At 41.0% G+C, this 14,945-nt stretch overlaps 1 protein-coding gene across 1 annotated transcript in view; it reads left to right on the top strand.

Annotated features, from left to right (window-relative positions):
- The window catches only part of cdkal1 (CDK5 regulatory subunit associated protein 1-like 1), a 195,467-nt gene that overhangs the window by 74,250 nt on the left and 106,272 nt on the right, over positions 1-14,945 (top strand). The window contains exon 8 of the mRNA XM_061819899.1: positions 3,036-3,139. Within this exon, the coding sequence (XP_061675883.1) occupies positions 3,036-3,139 (104 nt within the window). The remainder of the gene's footprint in view (positions 1-3,035; positions 3,140-14,945) is intronic.

The raw sequence follows: 14,945 nt of genomic DNA, 5'->3' as shown, positions 1-14,945 counted from the left end.
TGACCCACTCCATCCTATCTCACGGCGAACAATGAGTGCACTGAATAACCTTGCTTTACATTTTTAAAAACTCACCAATTCGCCCCAAGGTGTCTGAGCTTCGTTTCGATAATTACGTTCTCAAGATGGCACCACGCGAGTGAACCCCCGTCGACACACTACGTTGCGCACACATGGCCCAGTTTCTTTACGCGTGGAGCAGTTTTTTAATTAATGCGCAAACTCTAAACGCTTATCAATGAGAGAACCTTTTCCTGCTTAACTGTCTCCCAAGTCAAGATGCCGCACGTGGGAGTCCCTCGAAAAGGAAACAGCTTGTTTCTCTTTCTGTGTGTGTGTGTGTGTGCGTGCGCGCGCACTTGTCAAGGGAGGTTCACAAATGTATAGCGAAACCGCAGGGCTTTCTTTTTTCAAGAGTGCAACACAATAGTGGCGCATGCACGCACAAAGCAGCCCCAGACACACTGGGGAGGAAGCCCCTCTCATTGTAGCACATTGATGAACTACACTGTTGTCAGGTGCTGCAGCTACCTCTGAGGTTTAATTAGCCAGTCGGAAACAGAAGGGCTGTATGTGAGAAACAAAGGAGGAAATAAAATGGGTAAGGGGGTAAACAATATACTCCATGCATTTCTTTTCGCTGTCATATTGATGCGTGCCGTGATTTAGTTTTAAAGTCAATAACTGGTACTAACTTGGCCCCGGCAAACTTGGAATGCACGGCGGGCGTCTGTTTTTCTACAGGACGTGCTGTGACACTGTTCCTCTGCTCCCCCCCCCCCCCCCAATCCCCCCCATCCCCAATCCCCGCCAGAGTGCTGACTAGTTGTCGTACTTTGTTTGGTGTGATGTGGATGTCGAATCTGCTAATGCGCTGTGGTGATATCGGACAAATGCTCAGCGCGCAGTACGCTGACAAAGTCACATGTACACACGTACACATAATTGATACACACACAAGTAGACCACTGACTGTCTCTTGAGATTAGTATTGGTGCGATCCACTCAGCTGGGCCTGATCACATTAAGATGGATGGACCCCCTGGTGGCGGTTGTGGCTGTGGTGTGTGTCTGTTTGAGGGTCCCATCTGTCTCTGTTTTCTCCACACGGAGGGTTATGTGACCTAGCCGCCGTCTTTGGTGCCCTCGACTGGGATAAGGAATGCGAGAGTGGCAGGGATAGACGGATTAAAACACAACTATTTTTCGACTCCATTTCTTGCCTTTGGTGGCATGCCTCTTTGCATGTAGTCTGTGGTTCAAAAGGATTACTGGAGCACTGTTGTGTTAATCCGTTGCCGTTTCTTGAAGTGCGATTTAGAGAAACTTTGAAACAAGGGTTTTCATTTATTTTGAGATATTAAAATGGCTTTTTAAAGTAGGAGATAGGAGGAAGCACCATTAGCAAGTCAAATGCTGTTTTCTAATTCATCTTTAGCTGTTAATATACAATCAGTGGAAATAATCATTTGTTAAATTCCAATTTGGGCAAACTCAGCGAAGGTCAACTTCAGAGGTTCTACTATAGTACTCCGAGTGATCTTGGGAGAGAAAACTCAACATTTATGTTCATGACCCACCACTAGCAAAAACCTGAGCCGTGTGTGAATATCCCTGGGCCAGAGGAAAGCTGGAATTAAAATAATGCAGTGTAAACTCGCTTACTTTCAGTCGAGATTCAGAAAGAACCACATTGTTAAAAGAGTGGCAAGCTTTTGCGCCGAAACGCAGTCAATGTTATTGGAACCAGATTTGTATCTCTTTGGGCCCAAGGCCAGTCCAGTTTCTGTGAAGCCACAGTGCAATGCCCGTTATTTCTGCCTTCCTATGGTGGACAGAAGAGTTTTGGCATCAACCCAACTATATCATCATCACATGAATCGATCCATAGCAAGGCCCGTTCTAGTTATTAATCATTAATTAGATCTTTGTCAAAACAAATCTATTACCCTGCAAACCAATTTGAAAAAGAGAGAATCTTTACAATCTGTGTTTCTTATAAAAAGCCCACAGTAGAGCAACAGAAGGATCTTTCATTCAGAAACTGGAGTGAAGTCAACTATTTGTCACAGTTGGGATATTTTAGAACATTTGGATAAAACACTATTTGACATGCTGCAGCAAATTGTACACTGCATTAGAGGTCTTTTTTGTTCTAACTTTTTTCAGTTTGCCAAATTTAATGCCAGATATCAGACTTTAATGGATGAAATCAGATTTTTTTTTTTCTTTCCCCGTTTCTCCTGCTTAAGTGCTTGATTGTAGTGTACATAGCAAGTGAGCAGGATCCTCCTCCTTCAGATTAAGCTCTTCCTTATAAATCATATTTTAATTGAACTTTTATTCGTTGCTGGTCCCATTTGTGTTAGTCTTGTTTGTGGTTTTGGTCAACCTCGGCTGTGTTGTAACACTGCAACTTTATCAGATGAAATTTAAAAGTAGTCTTACAATGTGTTAGGGCTTCGCATTGTCGGGTTGGGAATTGATCAGAATTTGGTGATTTTGATTCCCTTATCAGTCCTGCTTATGAATCCGATTCTTTATCGATTCTATTTTCAATTTGCCCTTTAATATCTTCAAAGTTGAACAGGAGATAGAGCATATCCAGTATGCATAAGAGGAAAAATTGCCAAGGAAAATGGTGACTTACTCGTTCTACCGTCGAATTACTCAATCGAGCTGAACTTCTGCATCAATTTTGTCTTATGTAATTAGAATTGTAATCATGTAAATTTCCAAAAAGTAGCTTTAAATTGCACATTTTATCCCACTAATAGAACAGATTACGGTTACACAAATTTTGTAATTGAATTAGGTATTGTTGCTTTTTTTAATTAATACAAGTTTAATTATGTCTTCTTTGTTACCTGTTTTTCTGGTAACAGGAATTTGGCAGACCTGTCGACAGTTAAAACATTATAGTTAATATTATTTTGTGACATTTCACTTTGAGCACAAGTAACGCCGAGTATATCAATTGATGTTCCTTTATCATTGGTCAGATAATCGACACGTTGTACATGCGGTTTTTCTAGGTGCCTGAACGCGTGTACCTACTGCAAGACAAAGCATGCCAGAGGAGAGCTGGCCAGCTATCCCATCGAAGAGCTGGTTGAGAGAGTGCAGCAGTCTTTTAAAGGTGAGTTCTTTATCATAATAATACATATCTTTCACATATGTCACAAGGTTAATTGTAGATTTCAATGTGCGTGTGGCTCTCCTATCATGCGGGGAAGGTATTAGTAGCACTTGTTTATGATTTTTGTTCTTGCTTTGTGGACCCATCCAGTTGGCTTGGTTTGATGCCAGATGCACAGCTGCTGTGCGCTGGCATCTGTTCGTTAAGAGTAGACATCCAGCTTCCCTACTGCACAACAGGCCTTGGTTCGGAAAGCTCCCCAGGCGGGTCACTCAAGGTCAATAATGCCTGATGGCATCATGTAAGGATCATTGTTTTGGTGCAGTTATAAACAATTCAATGCCTATTTACCTGGACTTTATATATCAAGTTAGAACCACCCTTTTGCGTGTATACAGTAATTACTGCTGTTTTATTTGACCACAATTGTGGTTTTTCTTTTGGTCAAAGTTGACTGATATGAGGACCTGCCTGGGTTGCATTCATCTTGAAGGTAGTAGATGGAGTTGAAGTCAGGCCTCTTTGTGGACTACTCGGGCCCTGCTACGCAAAACTCATTTATGTATGGCTTCATGGACCTTGTTTTATGAATTGGTGCACACACATGCTGAAACAAAAGTCAGGCATCCGCAAACAGGTTCCACCCCCCCCAATTAAAAGCTTAAGATTCAGATACAACTGAGGTGTGTAACCTGGCTCTTGATTGCCTGTGATGATTCTAATTCATTCAGGTCAATTTAGTCTTCGGGCATTGATTTGATCGCAACTGGACCGTTTTGGTTGTCCTGAGGCCTCTTTATACTCGTACGTGCAGCGACCGCACTGACGTCACTACGGCTCATCCGCACGTAGTTTGCCTTTATACTCAAGGGCAATCGACGTACACTGTTTTGAAAATGTGCTGCAGTTTTTCTCCAAGTCCCAGGTGTCGCTACAGCTGGTGTTGACTAGGAAGACACGGTGTGAAGTTTCCTCAGGAAATGGGTGCTCAGCGATTGATCAGCCATGCCTGAGGATTTCACCAACTAACTTTCGAAGGACATCACAGACTGCGAGTGTTTCTCACTGCAGCTGGATGAGTCTACAAATTGGAGTGACACAGCCTAGTTGTGCATTTTGCATGATTGACTTTACTGTGTAAGCAGCTGCGGAAGCGCTACTGAGCAATACAAAGCGTGCAAGATAAATAATATCCCCACCCCTTCCCTTGGTAGGTATATCGCGGGAGGTTGGCTGCTTGAGCATATACATTGCTTTCCGTAACAAGGAACAAAATCAACAACAATGGCGACCACGGAATAGTGTCTGCTTAAACAAATGGCCCTAATTGACCAGTTGATACATTTATTTATGCTGCAAAATTGGTCAAGAAGGCAGCAGCGTCGGTGGTATGTCGAACCGGGAGGTAACAGTGAGTACGTCATCACGACATGTGACTAAAACGGACCAGTCGTGAGAATTGAGGTCCGCTGCTTTCTCCCCGCAGCAACTTTTTTTGACTTATGCGTGGCAAGCTACGTCGAGGTGCTATGTGGGGCCGTGCGTAGGTCATGTGATGTAGTGCGGGCGTTGTCAACTGTGGCACTATAAAGTAGCCTTTAGAAGCTGTTTCGCTTTTCCTCCGAGCAGGCTTCGTCAGTTCATGCAGGAAGCCTTAGGACCGAGTAAGCTAGCATGCCGACTCTTGATGGATTCATTAATTGAATAAAGGTTATCCATTGGTCCGCGTTCAAGTCATACTGCTTATTCGTTGGGGGGGCCGAAGGAAGGCTCTCCCAAGTGTCACAGATGGACAACTTTTCCCGGTTAAATCCACACGTTACGGGTAGTGTAAATGCACGTTTTTGGTCTGCGGGAGGCAGCCCGGTGGAAATCCAGCACAAGCGTAAAAAAAAAAAAAAAAAAAGTAACATGGAAAATGTGCTTTTAGCGGCTGCAGCCCACATTTGAACTTGAGACCTTTTTGCAGCGCAGCTATCCAGAACTGTATGCAAACCATGGCAGTGCCCGGGGGTGGCCATTCAAGGGCGAACTCACCAGCTGGCGAGACCTTGGTGTCGGTGTGTGCGTGCGAAGCCATTGCAGGTTGACGTTCTCGTGCCCTTTCCACTTTGTGCGCATTTGAAGGGCACGTGTAGCATACACCATATTCTGGATGCAGTATTTGTTACGTGTTCAGAACGTTTAATATCAACCCTAATTAATGCAGTCAAATACTGTTTCCCTTGCCAAATGTTTGCCGCAGTCGACTTCACAAATGACATTGTAATATTTTGAAGTGTAACCTGTTCTCGTTCAAGAGGAACACTTGTCATAAAGCATAAGGCAGGAAGTTTAGTTTGATGGTGAGATATGTATGAGTGATCCGTTGTAACAGGAAACACGATAGCAAGTGGCAGTTGTTGTTTTCAAAACACAAAAAGAGGAAGCTAAAGGTTGTGAACCCAAAAAAAAAAAAACAATGAATGTACTTTATTTATGTAACTGAATGAGGTGCTTAGGTCCCCAACATAAGATGCTGAGGTGACACAGTTTGTGTCCTGGCCTATGATTTGTGTTTAAATCCAAAAAATGAGATTACATTGGAGGACACGTTTTCTTTCATTCTTGTTCATTTGAAAACAGAGCTTTCATATTCTTCCGAGCGCGATCATTTCACGCAAATACACGAGCACACTGGCAACAGTGATGAACAGGTTTCTGTTGGGGGATTATCGGTCCTTACACCCTTTCGACATCAAATTAAAATGCAGATTTTTAGAAATCTCTCTTTTGTTCAACACATCCTTCACACTTTTTATTGTATAATAAACCAAAGGCTGTCTGTGCTGTATGGAAAAACATTACTCTTAAATGAAGAGCTCATCTTTTTGGTTTTAATTTTCACTGTTTTTTTAAAAGTTGAACACAAACTCAATATTGTAATTGGATTTGGTGACAAGGATAGAAAATAATCATCAACACTTATGAGTAATTATTTGGTTTGGCCGGTCAGGCAGCTTTGGGAGTGTGATTCGTTTATCGTCTGTAATTTTGAAAGGTTTTATGGAATTTATTCAAATGATTCTGAATAGAGGCAAATAGCTCTCTTTCCTCGTGGAAAGTGTGCGTCTTAAAATAAAATTATGAATTATTCAAATGAGTAATTTTTAAACACCAAAGACAATGAAAAAAGATTTTAACAAGCTGCAGGGGTATGTCAGGAAAAAGTACGTTTGTAAAGTATTTTCGTTATGTCATAAGTATTGTGTGCGTAATCTATTTTCTTTGTTTGCAGGTAATCGTGTAACAGTAGATGAGTAAATTTCAATCTGTACAGACAAAGTTTAGAATTTTTCTGCACCTGTAATTGCCTTTTTATTTCAAGCTATTAACTGTTACAAACATGACCAAATTCACCGTAATGGTCAAATGACAAAGTGACAAGCAATTCATATTTCTTAACTTGAACTTAAAAATGATTGCATTGTATCTTAGGTTCCCACAAGTGGTTGAAGATTTTCAGAATGAATGAGCGTCAAAGAATGGATAGGATTTGGAAATAGCATTTATTTGACTGACAACATGTTACCGTTTCTTTTAATATGCCAAAATACATTGAAATTAATACATGTTGATCTTGCATATGGTATGTGTAAGTACATAGACAATATTTGTGGTACCTTTTCATAAAATAAAATCTTAAAGAATTCAATGGTTATTATTTTTTCCCCCTAACTAATTTGCTTCCTAGTAACTGTATGGCTAACAGAACACAAAATAATGAAAAACACAAAACCAAAAAGATACAGGGCTATACTTGCAGTGTGTGATGCATTTCAATCCATGGTTTGATTCTGAAAGATGTTCATTTGCACATTTGTGAGAGCATTTTATTGCTATTAATAATGTTTAATATTAACACAATTTGAAGTGAAAAATGCATTTTGTTTTTACTGTAAGACTTTTCTGAATTTAATTTAGTCTTAATTTACTTCATTCGGATTGGCCACAGCTGTTGTGCACTTTTTTTATTGGGATCTTCAAATCCCTGCTTAGGCTGCCGTTTTAGCGACTGTCTAACTTGTCAGTCGGATGTCCCGACTCCAACACGACATGACACTTCCTCGATGCAGACACACTGCCGTCACTCCAGCGTGACACATTACATTAGTGTGTGACATGGATTCTAACTATCACAACACTACTTGGGTTTTCGAGCCAAGCCTCGATAGAGCCCAGTATCGAAAGCCTTCCGTTTGCCAATGTCTTTTTGTCTTAGTGTAGTCACCCATTATTGGACGTTTGATGCATTAGATTTTCAACAGGATTACGGAGAAAGAAATACTGCATCCAAAGTCAGCATGACAAAAGCTTTATTCTTGGACTCAGAGAAATTTTCTTCCTCCCATCCATTCATTTTCTAAGGCCCTTATCCTCACAAGGGTCGCTGGAGTGCCGGAGCCTATTCCAGCTAACTTCGGCCAGGAGGCGGGGTGCACCTTGAACTGGTTGCCAGCCAATCGCAGGCCACATAGATTTCCAATAAATTTTAAAGACGAGGGAATTCAAATGGATCCTTGTAACGCAAATGGTTTGGAAGCTGAACTGAGAATTTCATTTCAAATAGCCCTGAGGTCAAACACGGGGAGAGCCGAGGCAAGACAAAGTATGTCAGCATCAGCAGACCTCATTTGCGCCCTCACCTTCTTTTGTCTGCATACCTTTTTATAAGGGCATCAGTGAAGATAAGCCAAACAGGCAAATGGTAAGAACGGCGAGAGTCATTTAAACTCAGGTTTGCTACATTGTTTACGTTGTAATGATCAAACATACTACTCGTATAACAATATATATATATATATATATATATATTTTTTTTTTTTTTACAATATCAGGAAAACAGTCTAGTGTTTTATGTGGGAGAGAAACTGAATGGAAGAATTTCCCTGATTTGTAATAAATAAAAGGAATTATAAACATTAACCAGTCAAAGGTTGAACAGCCTCCAGTGCGCTACTGTCCAATAAAAACAAACGTCCAATATTCCTGCGTTTAATCTTCCTTATTCTGTCATTTCCACATGACTGAACGATCAATTTCAAACGGCAAGAATGACGCCGTTTATTTCACCGGCATTAGCTGGATGGCGTTTGACAGATAGCCTCCGATAGATATGTGGGCAAGCTCGCCGCCGAGCCGCAACATCTGTGACAGGTGTCAGCTCCTGTTTACCTCTGCTGCCGCTGTTACGTGACACGAGGGCAGGCGAGGATGCCAAAGTTTGCCAGGAACGATCCTCCGTGGGTCAGTGGTTCCACCAGTTTTATTGGTAGAACTGAATGTTTGGTTACTGGGGTTGACACTTTTCAAGTACACAAAGGTTGTTATTAACCCTGTGAGCAGAGCCAGCCGATCATTAGCAATGCCAAGGTCAGGTCTTAACACATTTACAGGCTTCATAGATTTGTTTTTAATAGAAGGATTCATATATGGGTACAACCCTGAATGCCTACATGATGTCATTATGAAGGTTCTGTCAAATGTGTCTTCTACTGTTGTGGAGATGACAGATTGGAAATATTTCAATATTTACAGGGGCGTATTGATGGGAGTTGAGTCACCACCAGGTGCTGCCTATTTGGAAAAAAAAAAACAAAAAACGTGGAAATCTGCTCCGCTTGCTAAATAAATTCTAGCCAAAGTCATTAACCGAGGCTAAAGATCTGCAAGGGCTAAAATTGATTCTTGGGTAGAAGCTCTTGTCGACTGCGAAGCTGCTATTTTCAAGCAAGGAAAGTCTCCCCGTCTGCGCGACTCTGTACTCAGACATAGTTTAGGCTCCAGCAACAGTTTTCCATTATCCGGCTCTTGTGCAGCCACTGAATTCTAAACCACACACTCAGAGCAGAGTTCACATGTACGCCGCCAGAAACATTTCCTGAACTACTTTCTTTGCAAATCTTTGCGGCTTAATGTATTGAGAATGAAGTCAATTCTGCTCTTGGAGGAAAGAAAATGTTACATTTTGCGCATAGAGAAGCTTTCTCCTTGCCTTTGGTACCATTTAGACTAAGATGGTTACAGATTTAATGGAGAAATTGACTTCTTAATGCTTGAATTGATAGTTAAGAATTGTGTTGACTGTGTGGAATTGATTATTGATGAACAAATGAAGGCAAATGAGGCTAAGTGGAATGCACTACATAACTGTAACCAACAGGGGCGCTGTTCATTAAGCTTCGACTTTGCGTTCCAAAGAATTTGGCGACACCATCAATGGGAAGTTGGACTTCCGCTAACTCCTCCGGGCAGCGTTATTCTGTTCATGTTCTGCCATGACCAAATGTGAAAACTAATTTGAATATTTCACAACAACAGTATTGGTGATCTAGTTGTCATGCACAGTATATACAGAAAAATTGTGGCATTCTTGGAGTGGAAATGACATGTCGCGGACTCGCTATGAGGAATTTTTTTTCATTTCAGTGTGACGTTTTCCATGGCAACGGGGTGTTATGCTTTGCATTGAACAGCAGAAATCGCAAACATACACGTTTTCACAATTATACGTCTGGTCTATGTGCGAATTCTCATGCGCGCTTAGCACAAAAAGCCCACGCAAAGATTGTTTTGAAACTTTGTCATTTGACAAGTCAAAGTATTCCTGGCGATGCTCTCGCCATCCAAACGTTTGTCCCAACGTTGATAGAAAGTCATCCACACTTTCCTCCGGCGGTCTCTGGAGGCCCGATTTGGACAAGGCGTCCGCTGTATCACCTCTACCATCGTTCATTATGCACGGCCATGCTCCTTCATTTGTGGACTGTGTGTGTGCGCGTGTCGTTGAATTGTTTCTTGCAGGAGTACGTTGACATTTATTTCCTATTTCTCTTATTTGTTTGCATGTTCATCCAAAATATCACGATATTTGATTTGTTTCTCTGCCGATTCTTTCTTGGCCTCTTTTCAGCCGCTCCGTGGGCTGGACAAAAAGGCAGCGGAGGGTGGTGTTTTTTTGGGGCGTGTGTGTCTTTATGTGCGCGCACGCATGTTGGTGTCGTCCTGTGATTAAGTGCCAAGCTGGCAGCAGCGCGGAGTGAATAGGGGGCCCCTTTCACACAAAGAGCACAAGGGATTGAGACAGCACACACTTGCACACTTTGGCCCATGCCAGACTGCAGGCCACCAACTGCACACCTGGCATGCTGCTATTATGTCACCAGTGCGCGTGCATACGGGCGTGCGTGTGCCATCTGCTCCGTCCTCTGTGAACTTGTGGCCACACCTTTTTCCTCCGTCCTTTTCTCAACAGTCGTTGCACCGCATTACTTCACGTGTTAAGATTTAATGATCTGCTTTTCTTTTTACACTGCGGCTTCATTTGCTCATTTTTCGGTTGAAATGTGTGTAACTACCACATACCTTTTTTTTTTTTTGCTTCCCCCAAGTACTGTAGTGTAATTTTGTTAGGGTCTCCCATTGCTGAGCTGCCTCGCAATTTTCCCCTCTCTTAGATGTAATGATTTTGGGAGCTTTTTATTTTTTTTTACTGCTACTCATCAGTCCCGTTCTCTGAAAACAAGTCTGTAGAGTGAGTCCTTTGTGGGGGGAGGGGAGGGAAGAGCAGTTGTATATTCAGTCAATAGGTGGCAGTACAACACTTGGGTTTCAGATGAGACCATGTGCTCCCCCACTGAACTTGTTTATTGTCTGTAAGGCCTTCACACATGTACATTCATCCTCCAAAGAGTCAGTTTGCGCCTGTTAAAATGTTTAACCCCTCTCAAACCTCTGACTCATTTTTTGCCCCAACCCCCACCCCATTTTATTAACAGCACTGTCGTTCTGCGTTTGTGTGCTTTTCTTTTTCCCGAGATATTAAGTGTGACCAGGGTCTTCTGCGTTGTGTCGTTTTGGAGACGATCTCCTTTTATTCTGATGGAAAACCAGAAAAATCTCTGTATAAATTTCGACTTGTCCGCACGGGCTCCTCTCCCAGAGGAAAACTGTACAAAAGCGTGGCCGCAACTTTGCGGTAAAATACATAAACAACAAATTTAACAAAACATACCTTAATGAATAACAGAAAAACCTCTGTATGAATTTAGACTGTCCGCTTGAGCTCCTACAAAAACAAAAATAAAGATGAGATCGGCAATCCGGAAGTCAACTCAACTGTCAGAAAAATATACATTTTATTGGCGTATCCCCACTACGTGACAGGAAAAGACATGACATAATAACCTCGCGACCAAAAGATGCATAATTAATAATACATTAGGATGGTTCACGATTACCTACTGACAAACACGGTCACCGACCTCCCCCGGAGGAAGACTGCACAAAAGGGCCACAGGTGGGGCCGCAGAAAACATCATTAGTTGGAACCACAGAAGAAGAAATGTATTGCAGAGGAGGAGCATTAAGGCAATACACTATTTACACAGGTTGGGGAGGCATTTTCTTGTCAGGTTTTGTGTTATTATACAGGCACTTCATTCAATACACAGATTGACCTGCTTACATTAGCACACAATGTCATTGCCATTTATGCTGTATTTCAATTTACTTAATTCCTCCATTATTGCCCATTAAACCCCCAAATTGATCAAAAAGAATTCTGACCTTCCTTGTTTTGCAGATTTGTATGCGTGTTTTGGATGCACTTTCATATAATACAAAAAAAAAAAAAAAAAAATCCTGACCTATAATTTTGATCTTTTCAAACCTCAGATTAAAGGAAGATTTTGGAAAAGTCAACAAAATAACATGCAACTGTTTCTAACATTGACAAATGATTACTTCACTTATAATAATGGCATCCTGAGTAAATAAAGTCTCCTCTTAGCCCCTTGCATATCTGAGGCTTGTTGTACTGTACAGAACTCTGCTCAATAACTTCCATGACTTCTTTATCTTCTCCTCAAAACAAAGCGTTCACAGCATATAACTCCAATCCCAAAGTCCTTGCACTGGCTTCCAGTCAGCTTTAGAATAGATTTGAAAGTTCTGCTACCGATCTATAAATTGCTGGATGATTTGGGTCCTGAATACATGGAAGAAATGCTCACGGAATACAAACCCAGTTGAGCTCTGAGATCGACTGACTCAGGTCAAATAGTGGAGCGCAGAGTCCAAAGTGAAGCAGCATTTAGCTATTATGCTGAACACAAATGGAAGAAGTTGCCAAAAGAGGTGAAATTAGCCCCAAGTGTGAATATTTTTAAAATCCAGGTTAAAAACTCTTCTTTTCTCTTCTCATGCTTTTCAGAATATATCTGCTTTTTGATCATATTACTTGCACTGTGTGCGGTTTGAATTTTTTTTTTTTTTATATTTTGTTTTTCATTTTCACTGTTTTTATCCCATTTTAAATGTTTTATATTTTTGTTTTCAAATGTCTTCAATCATGTAAAGCACATTGAGTTACCTCGTGTATGAAATGCGCTACACAAATAAATTTGCTTTGCTTCCTGTTTTTCCCCTTTCCTGACATGTCCTCTGCACTGCTTTGTATGTAGTCTTTCACGCTGTATTCGCTTCACGTCACAAGATCACTGATGTAATTTCATCTTGAATGAACTTCAAGTTTGATTCTTTTTTTAGTTTTGTCTAAAAGATGGTTTTATCCCCCCGGGCAACATAAGGAAGCTTTTGCACTCTGCCCTGACTGGTTCGTAGCCCGTCACTCTACTCTTGAAGATAAGAGACTACACGACTACAAGGTTGTTTCCATAAGACCACTGAGTCACACGTGAGTGAAACAAAAAAATGTACAAATGGCTCAAGTGCTCAACTTTTTGTGTGCTTTGAAGTTGAGACCTGGAATTTGGCAGGCTGAAAAAGGAGAGATTAATTGGACTGTTTAATCTACACAAGCCGTTGTCTGAATGCTTTCAGCCTTTTGGCCGTGTGACACCAAATAACATTCTGATTGATACCGATGAGTTCTGCGCGCACTGTGGCACTGTTCTATCCTGTAGTTCTTCAAACACTTTGGAGATGGTAGCCGTGAGAAAATATTCTTCCTCAGTGATTCACGTAGTAGATTTTTTTTTTTTTTTCCTCTAAAATGTTCTTTGTAGCACTACTTATTCACCGTTAGGGTTTAAGTGCTTTCAAGAGACAAAGTTGTCAAAAAACAGTGTCCTGATGCAAGCATGTGCATATGCAAGTCATTAAAATGAAAGACTCACTCGTAAATCTTGCAGGTACACACACAGCTTTTGAAATAACTTGCAACGTAGGTTTAACCTCTGCCAAACGTTTTATGCAATTTCTGATCCTGCAAACAAAGACAAACGGGGGGCCATTCCAAAATTTTAGGTGCAGCTCGGCGATTAGCACATCTTTGCCAATTATAAATAATAATACAAGTCATAAAAAGAGGGCCATTCATTCAGAAAAGGGGATGCAGGCAATTGAATTCTAACTTTAGCCTGGGTGATAATGGCTGGTGAAAATCTTGGAGCGTTTCACTGGAAACAGTTGTCTGCTGAATTTGAGAACAAAGCCCTTAAGAGTCGTATCATATCACGTATCGTATCATATCGTATCATCAATGTCAATTTGAAACCAGGAGAACTCTGAAGTTGACAGTTGTACTGTTGGAAATTGACCAAAATTTGGGGTAAAAATTTGCGCTCTTGACATTTCTCCTTGCGCGCCTGCTTTTGTGTCATTTGATTCTGTGTGTGTTGTATGCAACATAAAATACATGTAGGAGAGTGTTATTTTCAAACAAGGGAGGTGGGGGAGTGGAAGGCTACTATGATCTACTAGGAACACTTTTCATGATTAAGTTACACCCAGCTGTTGATTTCCAAAGAATAACGTTTGCAAGCCGGTGGCAGGGGGAGCGCTGGAAATTTAATCTCCAAAAAGGGGTAGTGCTCCAAAAAAAAGTTTGTGAACTGCTCTAGAGGGATTATACTCAACATAAAAATGTCATCAAATCATGTAAATAATAGAAGAACAAAATGGATTTATTTACTCACATGATTCTGATCTGATTCTGGACGTGATACTTTTCATCTACTACATGCTGAATTCTGACACTAACGTGGAAATGAGTGCACAGACACCAAAGCAGCATGATTTACTGACATCCCGAGTTGCCTAAAAATCCTGGGGGCATGGATTTTGACTCCTTAAAATCATTAAAATCCCTGAAAAAAATAAAATACAGTTTACATTTTAAAATGTCCTCTCTGTCAGATGCCCAGCAGATGTGTTGTCACCCACTTGGGACGTGCTGACTGCCCTGGTTTAATTTAGAAGTGGAGCATTTTGTTTTGTTTATTCTGTATGAAATAAATCCAACAAAAGTTAGGTATTCACTGTTTGTCTAGGTAGTCTTTTCATGTCGGGTAAGGCACCATGTTTTCATTCCTCGTTGTGGAGGTGAAAATAGATTTGTTCTCTCTGTCCGATATTCTCACGACAAAAATTCTGTAATATCCAACTAACAGTGCAGCGTCTCTTTCGATTAGCTCAAGAAGACATTTGTTGTTCAGTTCCTCAGCATAATTTGGAAGTACCTAACACTGTATACGCTAACTAACGGTGTACACCATAAGCGGCAGACTAAGGTTGATGGGGGAAATCCACACAATTAGAAAAATCGCAGCCCCGCCACAAGGTTTTGTTTTAATTAATTGATTTATTTCTACATAACTTGTAATTGTCTTGAAAATGGCAAAGAAAAAAAATGAGTATCAACATACTTAAGAGGAATCTCACGCGAACGCTCTCATGAAGCCAAATCTCTCCCTGAGGAATACATCTGATAAAATACCTGAAGACAAGACTAAACGCTGAAGTG

This window comes from Syngnathoides biaculeatus, chromosome 5, assembly GCF_019802595.1.
Source record: "Syngnathoides biaculeatus isolate LvHL_M chromosome 5, ASM1980259v1, whole genome shotgun sequence".
In the NCBI taxonomy this organism is placed as follows: Eukaryota; Metazoa; Chordata; class Actinopteri; order Syngnathiformes; family Syngnathidae; genus Syngnathoides; species Syngnathoides biaculeatus.
The sequence above is the reverse complement of the archived record's forward strand: the minus strand, read 5'-3'. Positions and strand labels throughout refer to the sequence as shown.